Genomic DNA, 23,265 nt, shown 5'->3' with positions numbered 1-23,265 from the left:
GAGATGAAATAATAGGAGCGGTCACAAGGGCCTCCTTCAATTTCTCAAAAGCCTCTTGACACTCCTTGGTGAACTCAAACGGGGCATCCTTTACTAGCAAACTTGTTAATGGCCTCGCAATGGATGAGAAATCCTTGATGAACCGGCGATAGAAACCCGCATGGCCCAAAAATGCCCGGACTCCTTTAACCGTCACCGGAGCCACCAACTTCTCTATAACCTCCGTCTTTGCCCTATCTACCTCAATACCCGCTTCCGAGATTCTATGCCCGAGCACAATTCCCTCTTCTACCATGAAATGGCATTTCTCCCAATTAAGCACCAAGTTGGTCTCCTCACACCGTGCTAGAACACGCTCAAGATTTGCCAAACAACCATCAAACGAGTCACCAAAAACGGAAAAATCGTCCATGAATACCTCCATTATATCTTCCACCATATCATTGAATATCGAGGTCATGCATCTTTGAAATGTGGCGGGTGCGTTGCATAAACCGAAGGGCATTCGTCGGTACGCAAAGGTACCATAGGGACATGTGAACGTTGTTTTCTCTTGGTCATCCGGAAAGATCAAGATTTGGTTGTAGCCGGAATATCCATCGAGAAAGCAATAGTACTTGTGACCCGCCACCCTTTCAAGCATTTGATCGATGAATGGTAGCGGGTAGTGGTCCTTCCGAGTCTCCGCGTTCAACCTTCGATAGTCAATACAAACTCTCCACCCGGTAACCGTTCGTGTAGAGATTTGTTCCCCTTTCTCGTTCTCCACTACCGTCATTCCTCCCTTCTTAGGTACACATTGAACCGGACTAACCCAACCACTATCGGAGATCGGATAAATAATCCCGGCATCTAGAAGCTTTACTATTTCCTTGTGCACAACCTCCTTCATATTAGGGTTCAATCTTCTTTGCCTTTGAGTACAATTCTTGGCTTCATCCTCAAGGTGGATCTTGTGCATCACCACTTGAGGACTTATGCCTCGAATGTCGGAAATTTGCCACCCCATGGCTAACACATGCTCTTTCACTACTTGCACAACCCTCTTCTCTTGTTCCGTAGAAAGCTTGTTGGAGATGATTATCGGTAAAGTTTCATTCTCCCCCACAAAAGTATACCGGAGATGAGCCGGAAGTGGCTTCATTTCAACAATTGGTGGTAACTCGGAGGATGGAGGAGTCACACCATCGTTCTTGCTCAAATTCTCCGGCTTAGGTTCATCATCTTCGGTGTATGCATCACTAAGATCATCGGAATGGAAGACAACCCTTGAAACTTGCGTCATCTTCCCCCATTCTGAGCTTCTCAAGGTTTCTCCCACTTCGGAGCTCTACCGCCTTAACATGTTCTCTAGGATTATTTTCCGTCGTGGATGGCAACCCTCCTTGAGTTCTACCTTGAAGTGAGATAGCCATTTGAGAAATTTGAGTTTCCAAATGGTGAATAGTGGAAGCTTGGTTCTTCTCTCTTTGCTCCATTTTTTCTAATTTCTCAAGCACCTTGGCAAGCACATTTCCCTCATCCGTATTCCGTGGTTGTTGAAAACCGGGAGGATGTTGTGGTCTACCACCGTAATTGTTCCCATGGTTTGGGGTTCCTTGATAGTGACCTTGTTGTTGTGGAGGCCTATTATTGCTTTGAAAGCTTGAACCCGCTTGATTAGACCCTTGAGCATTGCCTTGCCCCTCTTGATTTCTCCACCCGAAGTTTGGATGATTCCTCCACCCGGGATTGTAGGTGTTGGAATAAGGATCATTTGCTTGCCTTTGACCCCCGACATAGTTTACTTGCTCACTCAAAGCTTGCCCCGTAACTAGACATTCTCCCCCCGAATGGTTGAAATCACCACAAAACTCACATCCGACTTGAACATAAGCCACCGGAGCATTTCTAGGCGCAACTTGTTTTTTCAAAGCATCCAATTGTGCTTGGAGTGAAGCATTCTTTTCCTTGATGGCCTCCATCTCTCTAACTTGGTCAAGCGTCATTACCGACTTTTGACTAGCCGGTGCCCTTCTTTCCGTGGGCCCCCATGTGCTACTAACCATGGCCAACTTTTCTACCAACTCAAGAGCCTCTTCATACGTCTTTTGCATCAAAGACCCCCCCGAAGCCGCATCAATAGTGGCTCTAGTGGTGACATTCGTTGCATCATAGAAAATTTGAATCACATGCTCCTTGTTAAGCTTATGATGGGGAACACTCCTTTGTAAATCCTTAAAACGCTCCCAAGCTTCATAGAGCGACTCCCCGTCGAATTGCACAAACTCAAGAATGTCTTTGGTTAGCTTTGTCGTCTTGCCATGTGGAAAGTACTTGTTAAGGAAAGCTTGAGCCAACTCCCGCCAGGTATGGATCGATTCATTGGGTAGAGATTGAAGCCACAAACTAGCTTTATCCCTCAAAGAAAAAGGGAACATCCGGAGCTTGATTTGGTCCGCGGTTATCCCATGAAGCTTGAACGTGTTAAGGACCCCCAAGAACTTGGCTATATGGGCATTTGGGTCCTCATGCTTCAACCCAAAGAAAGCACAACGGTTCTCCAAGAGTTGGATAGTACTCGGCTTGATCTCAAAAGTCGCCGCTTGAACCGGCATAGCAAAACATCCAAACGTGGCATTATCCACATCCGGCAAGAAGAATTCGCCCAAAGTTTGCCTTGGTTGATTTTGCACTTGCGGTTGCACCCGAGGGCGAACTTCCCTTGGTCGCTCTTGTTGCCTTTGTTGATTCACATTCTCAAGTGGAGGAGGGGGTGGATATTGTTGTTCCCCTTCATCCACTAGAGGATGGAATCCTTCCTCTACCTCATAATCATGTCCGTCACCCTCCATAACTAAAGGAATCCGGGCTCTTCTTCTCACGCCTCTTTCGTAACTACCGAGATCCTCTTGAAAAGGTTCAAGTGGGAGATTAGCACGCCTTGTATTATGCATACACAAAGGGTAAATTCCTACACAAACAACGACAAGAGAACCGAGCGTAAATCACGAAAACGCAAGAACGAACAATAACAGTAAAAACAGAAATTAACGCTAACTTGACCGAATTTCAAAATACTTTCAATCAATTAAACGCAACCTAGTCCCCGGCAACGGCGCCAAAAACTTGTTGACAAAAATGCTCACGCAATAATGCCAGCTCGTAGTAATCCGGAAGTCGGATGTCGATCCCACGGAGACAAGGGGTTTAAAGTGAATGAAATTGACTTTGATTTTCAATTCGGAAAGCAAAGAGTAGTTGGATTTTTGATTAATAACAGCGGAACTAAAATTAAACAATCACTGATTAGACTAAGAAGTAATTAAGAATTAAACGACTAATTGATCAAAGGATTAAAAACGATAATTAAAAGCGCCTAAGGGTTGCTAATCATGCCATTGAGATTCCTAGGTAATAGGTCGGGTAAATGGGTGTTGGTTCGGGTCGAGCCATTCTAAGGTATCTAAATCCGCTCTCTCGAGCCGGAGATTTGACGAATCGACAATTGATTAATGAGTCGAAATCCAAATCACTCTCGCACAAGTGGATGTCGACTACAACAATCAATCCGATTAATCCGCAAACTCAACAACCGCTAAATCCCTAAATCACTCTCGCGCATTTAGGTCTTAAGCTTATGCTTAACGAGGTCTATTCAATTAGCTTAACTCTCGTCCTCACTAATCAAACACAAATCATCAATTAAGGAGCTAACTTAATCCAAGCATTAAGATCATTAAACACAACAAAACCCTAACCCATACAACCCTAACCAATCATCTAACAACCAAACATAGCAATCATAAACAACCCCTAGACTAGGAGTTTAGCTACTCATGATTAAAGTAAAAACAACAACTAAGCAATAGTAAATCAACATAATAAAAGTGAGAAAGCTTACCTCAAATAACAATGAAGAACAATAAAGCATGAACAAGATAATGAAGATTCAATAACTAAGCTTGTATTAAAGATGAATTCAAAACCCAAAATCTGGAAATAAAAGCTTCAAATCCTTAACAATGGAGGAATCTCCAAGAACAAGTCACACAAAACTAAGAGAATAATTGCTAGAGTAATAAATGTTGCTACAAAAAGAGGCTTACCCTAAAATGTGACATAAGGTGTCCTAATATAGTAAAGCCCAAAAAGGAAATAAAAAACATCCTATTACAAGCTTGTTTGTCCAAAAGTGGAAGTGGGCCAAGAGAGCACAAGACCCAAAACTGATTTGAGATGCTGAATTCTGGCCCTTCTCGATCGAGAAGCTTCATTAAAGTCAGCTTCTCGATCGAGAAGCTTGATGTCCAAAAACTCTGCCGATTTTTGCTCTTCTTCTCGATCGAGAAGCAAGGTGTAATTGTGCTTCTCGATCGAGACCATGCATGAGAAGGGCTTCTTTGATTTTTACCTCGCCCCTTGCTTCAATCCATCTCTCGACTTCCACATATCATCGATTCTTTGCTCTTTTGGACTCAAAACCCTTCACATATGCTCCGTTTATCCTGAAACACTAAAACACGTAATAAGCGATATAATCACTCGAAACATGCACAAAAGTATACAAAGCGATGCGAAAGAGACTCGTAATATAGGAGTATTTTACTCCTATCAGATACTATACTAGTTTTAATAATCGTCATTTATTAAATTATTGAATTATGAAAAAAAAAATTATTGCCATAATCTCAGATTAATTTAGATTAAAAAATAAATTGAGAGGTTATGTTAAATTTTTTTGTTTATTAAATAAGCTCGTTGATGAAGTTAACATATAACATAGGGTGATAGATTTAGAAGGGAAAAAACCATAAATTTATGAATTTCACCAAATTATTGTTTGACATGATAATAAAAATCTTAAAAATTCATAAATTTTTGACATTTCTCATCCTTCAAAAATTTTCATTTGACTTTCCACATAAAAGGTTGAAAAGTTAAAATTCAGTATTATTATTATTATTGTAAACTTTTATTATTTATAAAAAAAATTCAAAATTCATGTATTTATTTTAATTCTAAATAGTGGAACTTTAGATCCATGGATTTTACATTTTATGGATTTTAAATTCATAATTTTAGTGAAATTTATGGATTCAAAAATTTTCAATCCAAACGGTCCCATATGTAATTTACTTTTTAAAATAATTGTACGATCTATTAGTAATAACATAAATTCAAAGGGTCGTATTTATATATATAAGACAATGTCAGCAATTACTTACAGACATTACTAGATGTGAACAATTTGTTAATTGGTTAAAATTGAATTGAATTATCTGTTACCAAATTAGACGTTTTTTAACAAACCCAATTTCGAAAGGACCAAATTAATCAATTTAACCAAAATTCTAAATACAAAATCAAACCGACCAAATTTGTCGGTAAGTTCGGTTAATAAGGTTAAACCGATAACAGTATAAAGAATAATCATTAAAAATTAAAACAAATTGTTTTTTAGTTAATCAAATTTTTTAAAACTTTTAATCTTAACAAAACTGAATTTTGTTATTAACCAAACCGATCTAATTAACTAAATTAATTAAAAAAATCAACCGAATTAAAAATAAATTGGTTAATGCAGTTCAATTAAATTTTTGATCACCCTACTCATTACCAACCCTAATCAGAATTTCACACATTTCTTATTGATAATTATTGAACAAAAAAGTCGAGCAATTCTTCTTCTTTTTTCCTTCTTAAAACTGCAAAACTTCTGTGGTCATGACGTAATTATTTGTTCATGGACCTGAAAGCATCAAACAATTCTGTAAGCCTTATGTGCAGTACAACACGGGCTTGAGCCCAGATCGGATATGCAGATAATGTTAGGAATCCTTATATAATAGCAACAACTAAGAAAAAAAGAAAAAAAAGAAAAAATCAAAATGCGGGAAAATTACGAAACAATTCTAAACACGCTATTTATTTTCAATTTTTTTTATTCATCAAACTTCATTAAATCAAATATAAAACAATACATTGATGAGTGTGAAGACGAAGAAAACATTCTGTTTTTTATTTTTAGCCTAGGTTGTTTTTACTTTTGTGTGTTTTCTTTTGTTTTCATTTTATCTTATTTAGGTTATTTTTGTCTTTAATTTTGTGAAATTTTGGTGAGATTTATATGGATGTTATGGGTATGCTTTGGTTTTCTTGTTCCGATATTCTTATACTTGACTTATGAACTGTATACCAATGCCTTTGTCATATTTGACTGCCATGTCAAAGTTCTTAGAATGTTATTTTCCACTTTTCTCCTATTTGATGAGTTGGATAAGAATTTACATTTACTTATAAACAACTTTTGAGAATGATAATTGAGTAATTTTGCTTATTTTAGCCGACATAAATCAATAGGACTCGGGTGAAAATTTGAAATTTGCGAAATGTATCAAAATTTGACAGAATAACGGAGCTTTGATTGAAGTTTGTAGATTACAAAACTTAGATTGAAAAATAAAGCCTAAAGCTATTTATATACAAAACAGAATATAACCGTGCCTACTTATGTTGTTGAGTTGTACCTTAACTGGAGCTGAGCCGTACCTTAGCTGGAGCAACACATTTGTTGATGATCTAGAGCAGGCACACAGCAGCACCAAAAATAGCAGACTTGAGCAGTAAAACTTTGTAGAAGCACCAAAAACATCAATATGTTCTAATATCCCCCCTCAAACTGAACATATATCTTATATATTCAGCTTGAAACAACTTTGTAGAAGCACCAAAAACAGCTGACTTGAGGAGTAGAGAGCGACATCAATATGGATGAAGTTTAGTTTGTCATACTCTTCTTCAAACCCAAGACCATAGTAAACAATTATATATTAGCTTTTAATGCTCAAAATATACGCTTGTTGCACATTCTCATCTCGCAATAAAGCATAACAAAAAAAAAATTGAACAACAAATTAACCAATCACGTTATCATGAAGCACGTTACAGCGGTAAGAAATATCAATTTTGACCAACTGTTTACAGGCATCAAAAGCAATTGAGAGAACCATTTCAGCCTTGAAGTCAGCAACTTGTACATAATTTTGCACCCAAAACAGCAGCATTTTTGCAGCAAAAATAGCAGCAAATTTGCAACAATGGTGAATATGAATTTTAAAAACAAGCGTGAGGATGTCTAATACATCCTAATTTGTGTTTTTGGACATCTCTTCAGTTTTGAACGTATGTGTAATTGCCTTATGAAATTGTTGGGAAAAAATAAGAAAATAAAAATAGAAAAATGTGCTTATTGATAATAAAAGAAAAAGAAAGAAAAAAAGAGAAAGAAATAAAAAAATAAAAGAGAATGATATTCTAAGGCATAAGAAGTTGAAAATAGATAATATTTAATTATAGAGTTAGATGTATTTGATATTCTAGTTTTCGATTTATTTTGTACTGCAGATTTTGTCAAGCTACTTACACATTTGTTTTACCTTCTAGTATACTCTTACATAGCCGAGCTAGAAAAAAATAGATTAAATATAAATGAGTTGAAACGAAAGGAAAAAAAAATTTAAATATGACATAATCCATCCAATCAACATGTACTGTAGCGACGAAACGGAAGAGATTCAAGTGAATGGAAAAGAAAAAATAAAGAAAACTTCATTTTCACCCTTTTAAGTCCATTTTGATTTTTGTAATTTGATTAGTTAAATAGTAGAATTGTGGACTAAAGACAAATTTATGGTAGGATATGCATGTGTTGATTTAAGAGTTTACTTTTTACCCATTTAAACATTTGTGAACCAAAGAGAATTCTGTGAGATTAATTTGATTTTTTGTAATTTTACTATATACACTTGTAACATTGTTCATTTGAATTGCATTTACCGTTGTTTATAAAGGATTAGCATGTCTTAAAGATCAAATGTTTTGAGAATTGAACATCTAATGAGTTCATTTGAGTAGTTTTAATGTTGTGAGTTCATGTGATGGCTCAAGGCATCTTTAATTAGTTCTTGTTTTCATTTGATTGTTCGATTTAAAAATGATTCTCGGCTGATTCATCATTTAGGGGCTTTATAAATTTTTCACTTTCTTTCAATTTTGGCATGGCTTTTGATTGCGTGTAATAATCACCTCTAAAACATATAAAGTAAAGACATATCCCCCACATATATTGTTGGTTGAAAAAGATAGGCATTTTTGGTGGGATTGATATCACCATTTCCTACTCTTCACATGCAAAAGCCTCCTTTTAGCCCCTCATCATTCAATCATCCCAACCTTCACTCTATCATCACACATGATGGATAATAAATAACTAACACAAGGCAAGGCATCCACACAACCACCTCTTTTTTGCATTCCCAATACGTTATGATGACTCCAATTAGGTCATTAATAATGGAATATATGTCTTCTACCAATTTATCCATTTAGTCTCTGAATTATTTTTAAGTCGAGTCAATTATTAAGTTTTTAAAAATTGAAGTACCAATATGAATATATGATGCTCTTTGCCAATTCATTTTGCCTTTTCAATATGCAAAATTGGAGATGTTGATCTAGTTAGAGCTCAATTTACCAAATTTACCAATACAATGTCTGCATTTTATTTCGGTATAAAATGTATGAGGTATTTTAAAGGGTTCTCAACTATAATAAGACGATATATTAAACCTTCCACATTGAAATTAATATCCATTCAAATAGTGTAGGTCTTTTGCGGGAGACAAACTTTGTCTTTAAATTTTAAACGACTGCATATATGAGTGCAGTTCGAACACGCAACCTCAGCCTTACCAATTAACTGTGCCTTGAAGTTCAATATCTGCATTCTTTAGCAAATTCATCTCTTACTAAATTTTTTAACGTAAATATTCTTGGCTGATTTAGCGTCATGAATTGCTAATGATACAAAATCGTGATTTAATCTATTATATTTACAATTTACTTTTACTCTATCACCTCTACATTGAGAGATAATAGAACTCGATTTTATATAGTAAACAATCAATTAATGGGCGTTGAGATTCAATTTTATATGATATATCAATTAAAATAACTATATTGACATAATTTTTTTGTAATAACTAAAGTGCCTAAAAATTAAATCAAACATTAAATTAGTAGATACGAAAGAATTCGAGCACTATTAGAGAAATTATTGTTCCTAAAATTAATAATATTAGTTCACTTTTTTCCAATACTTTTTTCCAAATAGAAAAATAAAACAGAAAAACAAGATGAAACTAACTTAAGAAATCCCTAATAACTAATTCTCCCTAATAAATCCCCCATTTATACTAAATCAAGAATTAACAACACAAAACATCCCAACCTAATGCCTATAACCTCAACAGAACATAAAAATAATAATTAGGATTCGGATCCCAATCCAAATAATTAACAAACAAGCCTAGCCAATATAATTTTATAGTTTTGCTACTAATTAACTAATAATTAATCTAAATTTATTTCTCCTTAATCATCTAATTATTGAATGTATTAGTTTCCCCTTGCCAACTCCAAACTATGTCTTTGAGCGCAGGCTTAAAACCCTCTTCACAAAACTTACTGTACTCAAGGCTGTCTCCGGCAGACTTCGAAAACTGAACCACCGCCACCTGCGGTGCCACCTCGTAAACCTCCGCCATAACAGCCAATTTCCCCTTTCTTCCTTGTACTTTCCTTTGCAACTTCACCTTAAATTCCGAGTCACTCGCTACTCGAATCAAATTCAACTCGTTCGCTGCGGATTCCAACTTCGTCAGGATTTCAGGAGCAGGGGATTTTGAAGTGAACATAGAGCTTGATCTTTTCTTGGTCTCGAATAAGCTTGACAAATCAAATCCTGATGACATTCCTGAAATGAACTCAAAAGCATTGTAGAATGGTGGAGAATTCTGATTATTGTTTTTAGTTTCTGATACCAATTTTCTCTCTTCTGTAATACTATTTTCCTGACGACCTTTCCGAAACCAACGGTTTTCCATTATGTTCGGAATTGAAATTCTCTTCTCAGGATCGACAACAAGGAGCTTGGAGATTAAAATTCTCGAATCCTTTGAAATCCAGGGCGGAATCTCGTAATCCGCTTTGAAAATTTTCAAATACATTTTCATTAAATTCTCATTCTGAAATGGTAAATACCCAGCAAGCAGAACAAACAGAACAACACCACAGGACCAAATATCAGCTTTAGCACCATCATAACCTTTTTTCCTCAGGATTTCAGGAGCCACATAAGCAGGGGTCCCACATTGAGTATGCAACAATCCATCATTCAAATTCTGCTCCGGCAAGGCCGATAACCCGAAATCCGAAACTTTTAAATCTCCATTCTCGTCTAATAATAGATTCTCCGGCTTTAAATCGCGATGAGAAACTCCGCGGCTATGGCAATAATCAACAGCACTAATCAATTGTTGAAAATACTTTCTTGCTATATCTTCTTTCAATTTTCCTTTCTTGACCTTGGCAAATAATTCACCACCTTTTACATATTCCATAATGAAGAAAACTTTTAATTTTGTAGCCAAAACTTCTTTTAACTCCACAATATTTGGATGCTTGACAAGATTATGCATAACAGAAATTTCTCTCTTTAATTGCTCCATTAAACCTTGTTTCTTGACTTGATCTTTATTCACAACTTTAATTGCAACATTTTCTTGGGTTGCAAGATTTCTCCCTTTATACACCTTTGCAAAGGTACCTTGACCTAATAATCTCCCCATCTCATATTTCCCAAAAAGAATATGTCTTGCTCCATTGTTATTCATAATTCTTTCTGAAAAAAATAATTAAAGATTATTTTATTAAATTTATATAACAAAGAAGGAGGAGGAGAATGAGGACAAGGAAAAGGAATTTTCCAGGAAAATTCTGCAAGATCCAAGAAACATTTTTTTTGGTTGAAAAAAATGTTTATATGGATGAACTGAAGAAAAGGAATTTTCCTGGAAAATTAAAGAAAGTACAGAAAATTAAGGGGGTTAATTGAGAAGAAGGAGAAAGCGTGGGAAAGTGCAGGAAAATAATTGGTGTTTGGCTAGGAGGAAAAGTAGGAAATTGAGAGGAGGAAGTGGTTTGTCTGGTAGGGATTGGTGGATATGATTTATGATGTTGAGGTGCATGTACCAAGGTGTAGAAATATCAGGTAGTGATTTATTATAGAATTATTAACAATTTTAATTAAAAAATAATAATAATTAAAAGATTTATATATTTGTATTTTTAACCTAAATAAAAAAATAAATATTTAAAAATTATTTATATGCTAATTTGATCAACCAATTTTATAATTTATGAAAATTATATTCTATTCTCAATTTAAATTTATTTTCTTACAAATAATTCTTATTTTAAACTCTTCTAAACTTTTTTAAATTTTAATAAAAAAATCAACCGTATGAGCTATTTCTTATAGAATTAAATTTGAATCGTTAATTATAAAATATATTTCGTCTTTGGATTCAGAGTACTTCTTTTCAATGTCATGATTTAGGATTTCTTCGATTGGCAGTCCGAAAGATTCCTTTATTAATTGGTCATAGCATTTTTTTGGTTGTCTTCCGGCCTTCTTTTGTTGTGACGATTTTTTTGTCAGTTGGAATTTTCATCATGATTGCTTTTACGCTGGTGACAGCCATCGAATCATGGGAAACATGTCTTCCCAAAATGACATTGTAAGAAAAATCAATGTCCACTATGTTGAATAGTGTAGGCATTTCCTTACCCTTCTTTTCTCTTCCAATTTTCACGTCTAGGGTTATCGTTCTCGGGGGTTTGATGAGCAGTCCTTCGAATCTCATGAGTGGGATGGTAATTCGTTTTATTTCCACAGTTATTCTTTCGAGATTTTTATAGAATTTTTTGCGCATTAAATTTATCGCGCTTCCTTCATCTATTAAGATTCTCTCCGCATTTCATTACTCAATACCAAAACATAAACCCATTATTTCGTCTGAAATCTTTTTCATTAACGTTATTGTAGGTAGGGGGGATTCTTTCATGCCCAACATCTTTGTTTTTTGTCTTTTTCCTTGATGGTTGCTACTTACATTGTTTATCATATGTATTTTTGATAATGATTCTTTTATTTCTTATTTTTTGCTCCTTTGCATTCCAAAAGAATTTTTTTTTTTAGTTGCTAATTTTCGCTGGTTGTTTTTTTTGGGTCAGTTCCATTTGAAAATCAACCTTTAATAAAATTTGTTTGAGTTCAGAAAATCTCCTTCAATATTGAAATTGTCAAGTTTTTTCCATAGATAACATCAATTAATAGAGTCAGCCTTCTCAATGGTAATTGACCTGCAAAACAAGATAAATGGTTGACCGGACAGTAGTTGTCTGATGAGCACTCTGATGCTTAAGTCAGTATTATATTAAGTTTAAGGGAACTCGTCATGTAATTCTGCGTGTGTAGGCAAACTTCTAGTCCTTTTATAGTAAGTATGGAGGATACATTATAGAGTTGGAATAGAAAAGTGATTTATATTCAGTATGTGAATCAAAATAGGAAAAAGATTCCTATTTAGGAAGAGTCCTATTTAGGAGGACTCTTAAATAGGATTAGACTTCTAAATAGAAACATACTTCTAAATAGAAAAATATCTCAAAGATCTGTGAGATCTAGATCTTTTAGAACCTTTTATGGTATTTGAATTGTACACGTAATCAAGATCTTTGGCTAGACATGCTAGATTTGATTACTAAGATCTACGAAATCCTATAACTTGCTTGGGCAAGTCTCCGAGTTCACTTTGACGTGCAAATCCCATATGACTCGGCTTATTATATATTCTAGAATTCGGTTTCCATCAGTTAGGTTAAAATTTAGCTATATCAAAATCAAATCAATGTGGATAGGACTAAGCATTCCGTCGTAACGGTCACGTACAACAACATGTATCAGAAGGATTCTGCAAACAATTCATACAACTCTGCTTGTTTGCCTACAACAGGAGATGATATGGAGATTGGTTCTTCTGAACCGATTCCTCCTGATATTCAGACAGCTCTAGATATGATAGGGAATTTTGCTTTTGATACTATGCCGGATAGTATATTCCTTGGATTTCTCATGATTTTTACGGAGTTTTTATAGTTTGTTTATTCAACTATAATTTTATTTAGGCTTTGCCTTTTTTCTTATACCAAAAAAAATTCAAATCAAATTAATTTATAATTTATAATTATAGATCAATGAAAGAATTTTATTTCTATTTAAATTTGGATATATAAATTTATTTTAGAGTTTTTTAAAATTTAATTTTAATTGGTCAAATTAATTATGGGACACAAGTTTGCACTTGAAAATTCTCTCATATTATATCACCAAACGGTCTAAACTAATAAAAAATGTAAATGGGTATTGGATTAATTTGATTGATTTTATAATAGTGGATAAGTCTATTGAATTAAAAATAAGAAAATTATTAGGAATAACCCCAAATTGCTAGGTGCATGCTTGCTATTGGCTATAATAGTTGGACTACAAATGTTGATGCATCCCTCACTTCCCATTCACTATCAATAGGTCCACATTTTTTCTTTCTTCTTTTTATAGTAAAAATAGCCTAAGTAACATGGAAAATGATATGAACATGGGAAAACGAAACATATGGCGAAACGGTGTTATTTGAAGATTTCTTATGTAGAGAATGAAGTTTCATGTCAGAAATATCAAGTGTCCGAAAAATTTCCGAAACGAAACACTTTAATTGAATAAAATATCCGTACTATATAAAATAGATCTGATCGTTAGCGAGAAGTTAGCGAAAATTATGAATCGGGTTCACAACCTCGATATACAGCAAGTTCCTTTTTCATAAGAGGAAATTACTGAGGTGGGCTACTGTGAGCGAGGCTTTTTGCCATTATCTATCAGTTGTAAATTGTTTTGGGTTATTCATGAAACCGGCCCATTAATTATTTGATCCGAAATTGCCTAAAACCAGAGTATTAGGGTTTTAAGAGAACTAAAATATTTCTCTCTATATAAACCAGAATCAGAGTTACAGTTCACAGATAAGCAAAATTGTCACAAAGATTGTTAATTTTGTATGTTTTAAGCAATCAATTTTAGTTCTTGGTGTAAATAAATCTCTGCACAGAGTCTCCCGGGCTTCTCTGAAGTTAATTCTGAATGATTTTGAAAGCCCCAAAACTCGTGCTAAAACTGTGCCGTTTAGTGTTGCAGTTTAGCCTCTGTACCTTTCTCTCCATGGCTCATCTGTGTCAAACCAACTGCTAAATTTTATACTTTTAAGTGTTTGTTGAATTGCCTCACTGACTTTTTTTTGTATTGATATGTTCATCTTTGTTAAGCTAGGTCAATTAACGTTTCCCGTTTTAGAAGCGTGTAAGTAAGACACTTGCGTTTTGGATACGGAACTTCATTTTTTACATTGAAACCTTAAAATAACACCGTTTCACGGTGTCCTAATTGTTAAGTTGGCTGTGATGATCTATACACAGCTTTAGCCAGTTCTGCTTCAGAAAATTCTTGATTGATAGAGCTGTTGACTCTCTGAGCCTTTTTGTAGATTCAGTATGTTTTTGTTCATTAAATTTGATAGATTGTGAGATAATTTCTGCTATTTATTTTGCTGAAATGGCTAACAAGTTTGGTGGTGATGAGATATCCATGTTTTGAGGTGTAGTTGGTACTAAGTTCCTGTTTACAGGAAGAACCTACTTGAGATCACTGCATTGTTCATGAAATTATTGGATTATCTGAGCCTAAGTGTTAGTTGATTGTTTGATTAATTACTTGCAATGTTTGCATTTAATGTCTTTGTATAAGATTAACTGTTTATTCATGTTTTAGCATCAGTGTTCATTGAATTTGAGTTTTAACTATTTTCTCGTACCTTTGTGATCGGAATATGGTCTGAAAAAACTCGTAAAGTTTGTGTTGTCATAGGCTTCATCTCCCATGCTCAGGAGCTAGGAGTTGAATAACAGCAGTTAATTCTCAAACCATTTGTTTTGGAACCATGTTTGTTTGATTTATTCTGGTTTTGTTTTTCTTAGTTTTACGTATGATTATGAATGCTTCAGATTGCTCGTGGTGATGGATTTTTGGAAGCGGATTTTCCTTGAAGAATATACTTTTTTCATTATTGATTAGACATCAAATGATCCGAAAATTAGGATAGAAGGAATGAAATGACATTGTAATTGCTTTCTCTGTTCTTAATCAAATGATGTAAATTGTAAATGAGAAATGATAAAATTCAGTTCCTTATTTTTTTTTCAATCTTCAATACATTTTACTATCTAGAAATTCAATTCAATTTCTAGGTCACATAATGCAGATTCATTGTGAACATGAACATTTACAGATTCATTCTTAACTGGTACAGGACAGATTCATTCAGCATGTGAACACTTGCAGATTCATTCCGAATATGAACACTTGCAGATTCATTCCGAATAAGAACACTTGAAGATTCATTTTGAATATGAACACATGCAGATACATTTCTGAATGTAAACACTTGCAGTATCATTCGGAATATAAAACTATATTTAAGTATATTTTATAAATCATGATTAATACATCAGCTTTTATTCAATAAGATGGCTATCCATGAGAATGTTTAGAAGGCTAGATTCAGAAAAATGGTAACCATCCTTATAACAAGATTACATGACACGACCAAAAAATTTAAATACATGTAAAATTAGTTCAGGTACCAACCTCACATAGATCATATTTTATTACTTGTATAAGCAAGACATAACTTTTTCCCCTTTTAGAATCCTTTCCACAACATCAAGAGGAAGGCCAATCATATCCAATGTTCTCTTCCACACTGCATTAGCAACAAATAAATTTCTAGCTTTTCTTGAAGGCCTTACCAGATTACATTTCAATGAAATATAAACGCCGAATGGCGGCTCTTTAATCTTCAATTGCTTGCAGTATTGCGGAATTTTTGTATCCGTAGCTGCAAAAAGCGCGCTTCTCGCACCTTGCCGAGGACTAAATGGAAAATAAGGTATACAATTGTGAGCAAGTTTTATTATTTCAGGAAGACCCCTTGTCACATTGGTCCGTACACTTCCGGGCGAAACGCATACAACGCTAACACCCGATTGGAACGTCAAGTGTCTCTGCAGGATACCGCTAAACATAACTTGAGCAAGTTTACTATTTGAATACGCCTTTGTGCTAGTGAATCTCGGTTTATTCAGGACGAAATTCATGTCGTCTATATTTACAAATCCCATCTTATGCAAACTCGAGTTCACGTTGATAATCCTCCTCAGAGATGATCCATTAGATATCATAGATGGTAATAGCAAAATCGAAAGCAATGCAGGCGCAAAATGGTTAACCTGCATATGCGTTTCGAATCCATCTTTGGAAAATTTCTGAGCCTCTCCCAAGGAGAAAATACCCGCATTATTGACGAGAATATTCAAAGGTTTCGAATTCGAATTCCATTTCTTCGCGAAATGAATAACCGAGTTCAGAGAGAGAAGATTCAGCTCCAATACTTCGATACTTAGTGTCGATGTACCATACCATTCCTCCTGCAATTCGTCGTGCCAATTCTGAACTAATTCGTAGGCTGAAGAAATATTCCTGACAGCCATAACTACATGTGCTCCTGAAAAGGCTAATTGCTTGGCGATTTCAAGTCCAATTCCGCTAGTACAACCAGTTACAATACTATTAATGTTTTTCAGACAAGGCAATGGCAACGGATTCTTCAGATGCCATGTACACATTTTCTGAAATAACATTTCGTACGCGACGTAAGACCATCCTTTAAAGCTTTCCAACCACCATGGCCGTCTTTTCGTCATCTTTCCGACCAATAGCGAATTCATAATTTGCAACTTGATTCTAATAATTCCGAATCCTCGATCTTTATATATAGTTTTTGTCCGACTTAGCTAAATATTTATCGTAAAATTCAATCCGCCGAGTTTTTTGCAATTTGATTATGAATTACGAAGTCACAAAAAGGTGAGTTAATAAATGAATTCAATAAACAAGTAACAGATTGGCAGATGTAGTCTCCTCATTTCTTGGAAAATTTAAGTTACGGTTTGATAAGTTTGAATGTGAAACAAGAAATAAGAACTAAAATGTTGTTACTCCTGTATGCTCTAAATGGTACCTTGTTGTACATTTATACCATGAATTTACTTTTTTTAAGTAAAAGGTCATCTTGATACTTAAATTTGTAATTTCAAATCAGATAACTCACTTTTAGTCGTTTTAATCGATTAGTGATAACACTCTTCATTTTTTTTGTTGATTAACGATAGTGCTCTCTTTTTTTTGTTCAATTAAAAAAAAATTGCATTATCTCTGTCCATGGACTTGTCATATCGTATAATTTTGTCCTTATTTAAAATTAGAGATTATTGTCCTTAATTTATCAAAATGGCTGAGAGTGGGTCATTTGACCCGGAGTCACGAATTTGCAAACCGAGCTGACCCTTTAATCTTTTTTTTTTACCTTTTACCTTTACTTAGTATCATTAATATTTTTTGATGAATAGTATCATTAATATTCTATAATTTAACACAAACATTCCATAAACAATTTTTGTGATATAATATTTTGTTTTGGTAATACTTTCTATCTTTATATTTGATATCAAAATTTTAAAATTAATTGTGGCGGGGTATGAAAATATTACAAAAACAAAAAATAAGGTATTAAAGTGAAAAAAACATAAATTAAATTAGTTCCAACTGATTTTGTAAACATATTTGATAATAAAATGTCAATAAATTGTTGCAAAATAAACTATAAATTTATTCTTGAAATGAAGTCAAACCACATGATAGGTTTATTTGGTACTTTTCTGTTATTTGAAAAAAAGAAAGATAAAACAAAGTCTCATTTTGTTACATTTTAATTAATTTGAGCAATTGCATCCATCTGAAATTGGTTGGTTCCAAGATGACCGGGGTCTAATCTAACCAGAAAGAGAGATTTTTGGGGGAAACTAGACCGATGATTGACTACAGGTACTGTTCAACAACTTCCACCATTTTATATCATAATCTTTTCTTATTAAGGCATCATAAATTGTATTTTCCTGTAGACAAATTTATTTTGTTTAATTTTTTAATTCAACTGATCAATTTCTTCCTGAAATAAAAATACATGTAACTTAGAAATATTTGTTATCTGAACTAGGTTTGGTTAAAATTTATCCTCTCAGATTCAAGTTTAGGAAGACAAATGAATAATCTAATCTAATTCCAACTACTATGTGTTTTTTTTTCCTTTCTAAAATTAGCACTACTTTATTTTAATTTTCAAATAAAAAAATTATTTTAGTCCCGCTAAAGACTCAGAGTACATGCGCTTTTTTTCAAGGTGAAGAAACATAATGTCTATAAAATTTAAACCTGCAAAAACCAATTTTAAGAAATTAAATATATAATGTTGATAGCATACAAAAATAATAAACCTTATGGCATGTTTTTTTGTCGAAGTCTAATATTCATTGATATACTTCTATTAAAATGTTGCAATTGTTAATAAAATTAAAATTGATGCTGAAAATATAACAATAATAACGAAAAAATTATAAATTTATATGTCGTGCAATTATATATATATATATATATATATATATATATATATATATATATATATATATATATGGTATAATATTTTAAATATATACACAATCTAATTTTGATTAAATTAATTAGTGTATAACATTAATAATATTAAACATCAATTAGGTAAAATCTAAAAAATCTTAAAATCTTAAAATCAATAAAAAAATAAGTAAATTTTATTTAAATTAAAATTCAAAACAAACATAAGTATTAAAATTGTATATTTGACCTTTTTGAAATTATCCCTAGTCTCCACTCTGAACCTTCTTAGGCCTTTTCTTTTTTGGGCTAATATCCATCTATTTTCTGGCAGAAATGAGCCCACCTCTCCATTTGATTATTTTGCTTATCACACTTAAAAGAAAGGGAAATAAATCAATAAAGCACAATTTGAATTTATTTTTTTAATCTGCAGGTTAAATAAAACTTATAAAATATTAATCTCATGATTAAAAATTTAATTATTTAAATTAAACATAATGAAATAAATTTATAAGAACAATTTTAAAATAATAGATATTATTATAATCAATTACAATAAAAATGATGGATTTAGATTCTCCCTCTTAGAAACTGAATTTTTAAATGATGAATTATAAACAATGGTGATTTAAAAAAAGAATCACGATTTTGCATAATTTTTAATTTATCAAACAATTAATTATAATAAATTCATAAATGTAGTTCATCAAAAACCCTAAATTGCACTAAGAAATACAAACATTCATTATACTTACGTTAATAAAAGGCTAATAGGTTGAAAAACTACCGACCTTTACTTTTTTTTTTCTATCAATAGCACCCTAACCTTATAAAACGGCAATTCCCTATTTTGTATGTATTACTTTCAATAGCACCCTAATTTGGACAAATTAGATGATTTTATTACTATGAGGATAAAAATATTTAAAGCAACTACATTTAAAGGTCATATCACACGTTTTCTACTTAAATAAATTCAAACAAATTCTTTAATTTAAATGAAATTCAAATAAGTTCTAAATAAAATAGTTCAACTGGATGATTTAGGGTGTTATTGAAAGTTAAAACACAAAACATGATAAAATTGACCGTTTTATAAGGTTGGGGTGCTATTAAAAAATTGATAATTTTTCAGCCTATTAACTTTAATAAAAAAAAAACATTTCAATGCTGCTTATGAAATATTTTGTCATGGAAAACAAACCAAAAATAGGAAAACTAAATAAATTAAAAAAAGGTTGAAGTGTAGTTTAAGTAAAATAGTCTTGTCAACTCCAACAATAGGGGAGACTTTGTTTTAGCAATTGTCAATTAAAATACCGCAATCTTATTTTCCAACTATTCTTATCTTACTGTTCCTATTTCGGCTGTATTTATTATAGACCACATTTCAAAATACATTTAGCCATTTTTAAAATTCAGAAGTTTATTTTGAAAATCACCTAGACTTTCTTGAAATCATTTTGACTAAAAGCTTATTATTATTAGTATTATTATTAAAAATACATAAGTAAATTAATATAGTATGGGTATCATGCACTTTTACGTAAATAATAAAAAATTATTTTAATAATAATTTTTTAAAAACTCTTAATAATTATCTACCAAATTACTAAAAATGTATGATAAGATTCAATTTTTTGAATTTGAATCAATCTTAATAGAAAACTTCTTTATAAAGCTTGATTAAAGAAGTAGGAAGTGTGATTCAATGATCAACACATGCATATTTAATTGCTGAAAATGCCTTCGTCATATGTTTCACTTTTCTTTTCAGTTATTTAAAATTTCATTTAGTGCAAACTTGGTATGTTGAAATACGTTCATTGGTAATATTTATGTTTTATAAAGAAAATTCAAGTCATCCTACTTTAATTATATTATATTTGAGTTTAAAAGTAGCTAGCTAGTAGGGGTGGTGAAATAAACCGGTCAAACCGATTAACCGAACCGAAACTGGAAAACCGAACCGAAAAATGTGGTTAACCGGTCCAACGGTTTAGGTTTAGATTTTGATTTTTAATTTTTATGGTTAATGGTTTAGGTTTAGATTTTGAATTTTTAAAAATCGTGGTTAACCGGTTAACCGGCTTATATAATATATATTCATACATTTCTTAATAATTAATAAAATATATTTTATACTCTGTGAAAATAATATGGATTTTATAATATATACATAATAAAATCTAAATATAAGAATATATGACGGATATTTTATTTAGGAATATTTATATATTTTAAGAGAATTTATATATGAAAATATTTTGTAAGAAATTTGTTTTCCTTATTAAAATACTTAGTTAACAGAAATAGGAATATTTAAGATTATAAATAGTAGAAAGTGGACATGAACAACACAACAAACAATTCAAAAAATACAAATCTAGCTTTAATATTACTCATAAATTTTTAAAATTTATACTTTTGAATATAGTTTGTATTTCTATAGTTTCTTTTTGTTTGCTAACAAAATTAAATAGAATTAAAATTTTATCTATAAATTTTATTTTTTTGTCTCTAATTTTTCTAATGTTTATATGGTTAAAAACCGAAAAACCGAACCGTTTTTTATGGTTAACCGATTTACCGGTTAACCGTTTAAAATTTTAGGTTTATATTTTTAATTTTAAAAACCGTGTTATAATGGACCGGTTTACAAATTATCATCATGAACCGGTTAACCGGTCCATGCCCACCCCTAGTAGCTAGTACTATATTAATCAAAGACAAATTTAAAAATTTCTTTCAAGTTCAATTATAATATTTTCAAATATTATAAAATGTTTGATTGAAAATTATTAGCGTTGCTAATTAGAAAATTGGCAGATCAAAAACTTTTATAAAGATTTATGAAAATTATGAATTTATAAGTCATGAGAATTATATATGAAATTTATAATTTTTTTTGTGAATATGAATTGCTAAATTATTTATTATTATATAATTTAATATCTTGGCGCATAATTTGGAGGAATTCGATTTTGAATTTTTTTTTAAATTGTCCGACACACATGCTGCTTGAGGTAAAGCTTATAAGCCAAAAAAGTTAGTTGATATAAACATGAATAAATTAGAAACGTTTAGGTAAACGTTTTAAGTTATAAAAAAAAATATCGATGAGCTTATTTTGTATTTCTAGTACACTGAAGATCAGATAAAAACTAAAAACAATTGTCTGATAATTTTTTAGAAAATTATGATATTAATTGTAGAAAAATAATTTCAAAAAACACCAATGATATACAATTTTTTCTTTTAAAGTGTAATAATGTCTTCTACGAATAAAATTGACAAACATTTTGAAAGTGATAAGTAGTTTTGTTTTATAATAAGTCTTATAATGAACATTAATGAGCGATTATTTCGTGGGGAAGATGAGATCATGGATGGCATCATCTTCCTTGGCGGCAATGGACTTTGTCTTGAAGTCAACCACACGATCCATACGCTATTCCTACATCTTATCAATTTTTGGTCATAAGTATGACTTTTTTTAGAGTGTTTATCCCATGCAACCGTTGCGCCACGTCATTTTTACATCAAGCCAATGAACATTTGCGATAGGGAATCTTTTAATTATTACTTATTTTTTTTATCATTCAATTTTCCATATAGCTAACGCACAATTGGTTTGTTGCACGAATGACGTGGCGCAACGGTTGTGTGCAATAATTTTTCCTTTTTTTAAGGGTTTAGTTGTTACAAAGAAAGTTATACTATAAAAAAAAAATTACTAATTTTTTTCATTATAATGGAATAAATAATACTTTAGATAACATTATTAAGTTTGAATATTTAATTTTTACATAAAACTATGATATCCTGAACTGATATTATATTTAATCAAAAAGTCAAATTCATACTCTACACTTTTTTTTTTTCTTCACAAATCCTATTTCAAAAATATTATGTTGTTGGTCATCTATTTGTTATTGATGGATACCGAATCCTATTGAAAGTATCATGGAGCCGAGTTACAGGAGATCTACTCTCAGGTGATACCGGACTCCCCCTGAAGATCCGAAGATATGAAGGAAATGCCGAATCTCCTTAGATTCGGTGACATAAAGACCGAATCCCGCGTGACCCGCCGAGAGCGCTTCGAGTCCGGGATTCGGGTAAACGACTAAATATGGAAATATTGTCCTATTTGGACACAAACACTACATATGGAAGGATAAGCTCTACTTTAGGAAGATAAGACTATTTAGGAAGACGTTCCTAAATAGGACTCTTATCAGATTAAGGTAGATCACGACAAATCAGGAGAATCCCTACGATATTGCCGAATCCCTATAAAGTAGGATTCACTTGCCTAATACAACTCTACTAGGTATATTCGACTACTATAAAAGGAGCACGAGGTATGCCTAGAATCACAATTACATTCATGTACTCAAAACGCTGCTCAAAGCTCTAGACTAACTTTAGCATCGGAGAGTTAATCGGACAACCACCGTCCGGTTAGCTTCTACCCTGTTTTGCAGGTTCACTCACCGGTTCAGAAGGCAGACTCCATCAATTGGCGCCGTCTGTGGGAAAAGCTTAACTAAACTTCAAAAGAAGGAGCTTTTCTGAACTCAAATACAAATCTCATTGAAGAAGATGACTTCTGAAAGAGTAAACCTGAAAGACAAACAACCAATGGACCCAAAAAGCACTCCGGAGATAATCAACGTGACGGAAGACGGGCTTCACAACTCCGGGGAAAAAAGCAACACCGGAAGGCCCTCTTT

At 32.5% G+C, this 23,265-nt stretch overlaps 2 protein-coding genes and 4 non-coding genes across 6 annotated transcripts; 4 read left to right on the top strand and 2 right to left on the bottom strand.

Moving 5' to 3' along the window:
- Positions 1-9,164: 9,164 nt before the first annotated feature.
- LOC126683487 (CBL-interacting serine/threonine-protein kinase 25-like) lies at positions 9,165-11,073 on the bottom strand. The gene has a single exon (XM_050379398.2). It carries the CDS (start codon positions 10,713-10,715, stop codon positions 9,423-9,425), a length of 1,293 nt encoding a protein of 430 aa, XP_050235355.1. The 5' UTR covers positions 10,716-11,073; the 3' UTR covers positions 9,165-9,422.
- A 2,970-nt stretch (positions 11,074-14,043) lies between these two features.
- LOC126685267 (small nucleolar RNA snoR134) lies at positions 14,044-14,195 on the top strand. The gene has a single exon (XR_007643377.1). It is a non-coding gene; the product is annotated as a small nucleolar RNA snoR134 (small nucleolar RNA).
- Positions 14,196-14,389: 194 nt separating this feature from the next.
- On the top strand, positions 14,390-14,478 carry LOC126685241 (small nucleolar RNA Z223). The gene has a single exon (XR_007643352.1). It is a non-coding gene; the product is annotated as a small nucleolar RNA Z223 (small nucleolar RNA).
- Positions 14,479-14,566: 88 nt separating this feature from the next.
- Positions 14,567-14,680, top strand: LOC126685245 (small nucleolar RNA Z278). Its single transcript, XR_007643356.1, has one exon. It is a non-coding gene; the product is annotated as a small nucleolar RNA Z278 (small nucleolar RNA).
- A 129-nt stretch (positions 14,681-14,809) lies between these two features.
- LOC126685250 (small nucleolar RNA snoR97) lies at positions 14,810-14,914 on the top strand. Its single transcript, XR_007643361.1, has one exon. It is a non-coding gene; the product is annotated as a small nucleolar RNA snoR97 (small nucleolar RNA).
- Positions 14,915-15,278: 364 nt separating this feature from the next.
- LOC126681380 (dehydrogenase/reductase SDR family member FEY-like) lies at positions 15,279-16,782 on the bottom strand. The gene is made up of 2 exons (XM_050376920.1): positions 15,668-16,782; positions 15,279-15,426 (listed from the first exon to the last, which is right to left on the bottom strand). Exons 1-2 carry the CDS (start codon positions 16,780-16,782, stop codon positions 15,279-15,281), a joined length of 1,263 nt encoding a protein of 420 aa, XP_050232877.1.
- Between the last annotated feature and the right edge of the window lie 6,483 nt (positions 16,783-23,265).

This window comes from Mercurialis annua, linkage group LG5 (genome assembly GCF_937616625.2).
Source record: "Mercurialis annua linkage group LG5, ddMerAnnu1.2, whole genome shotgun sequence".
Taxonomy (NCBI): Eukaryota; Viridiplantae; Streptophyta; class Magnoliopsida; order Malpighiales; family Euphorbiaceae; genus Mercurialis; species Mercurialis annua.
Note: the sequence above shows the minus strand (reverse complement) of the source record. Positions and strands in the feature narration are given on the sequence as shown.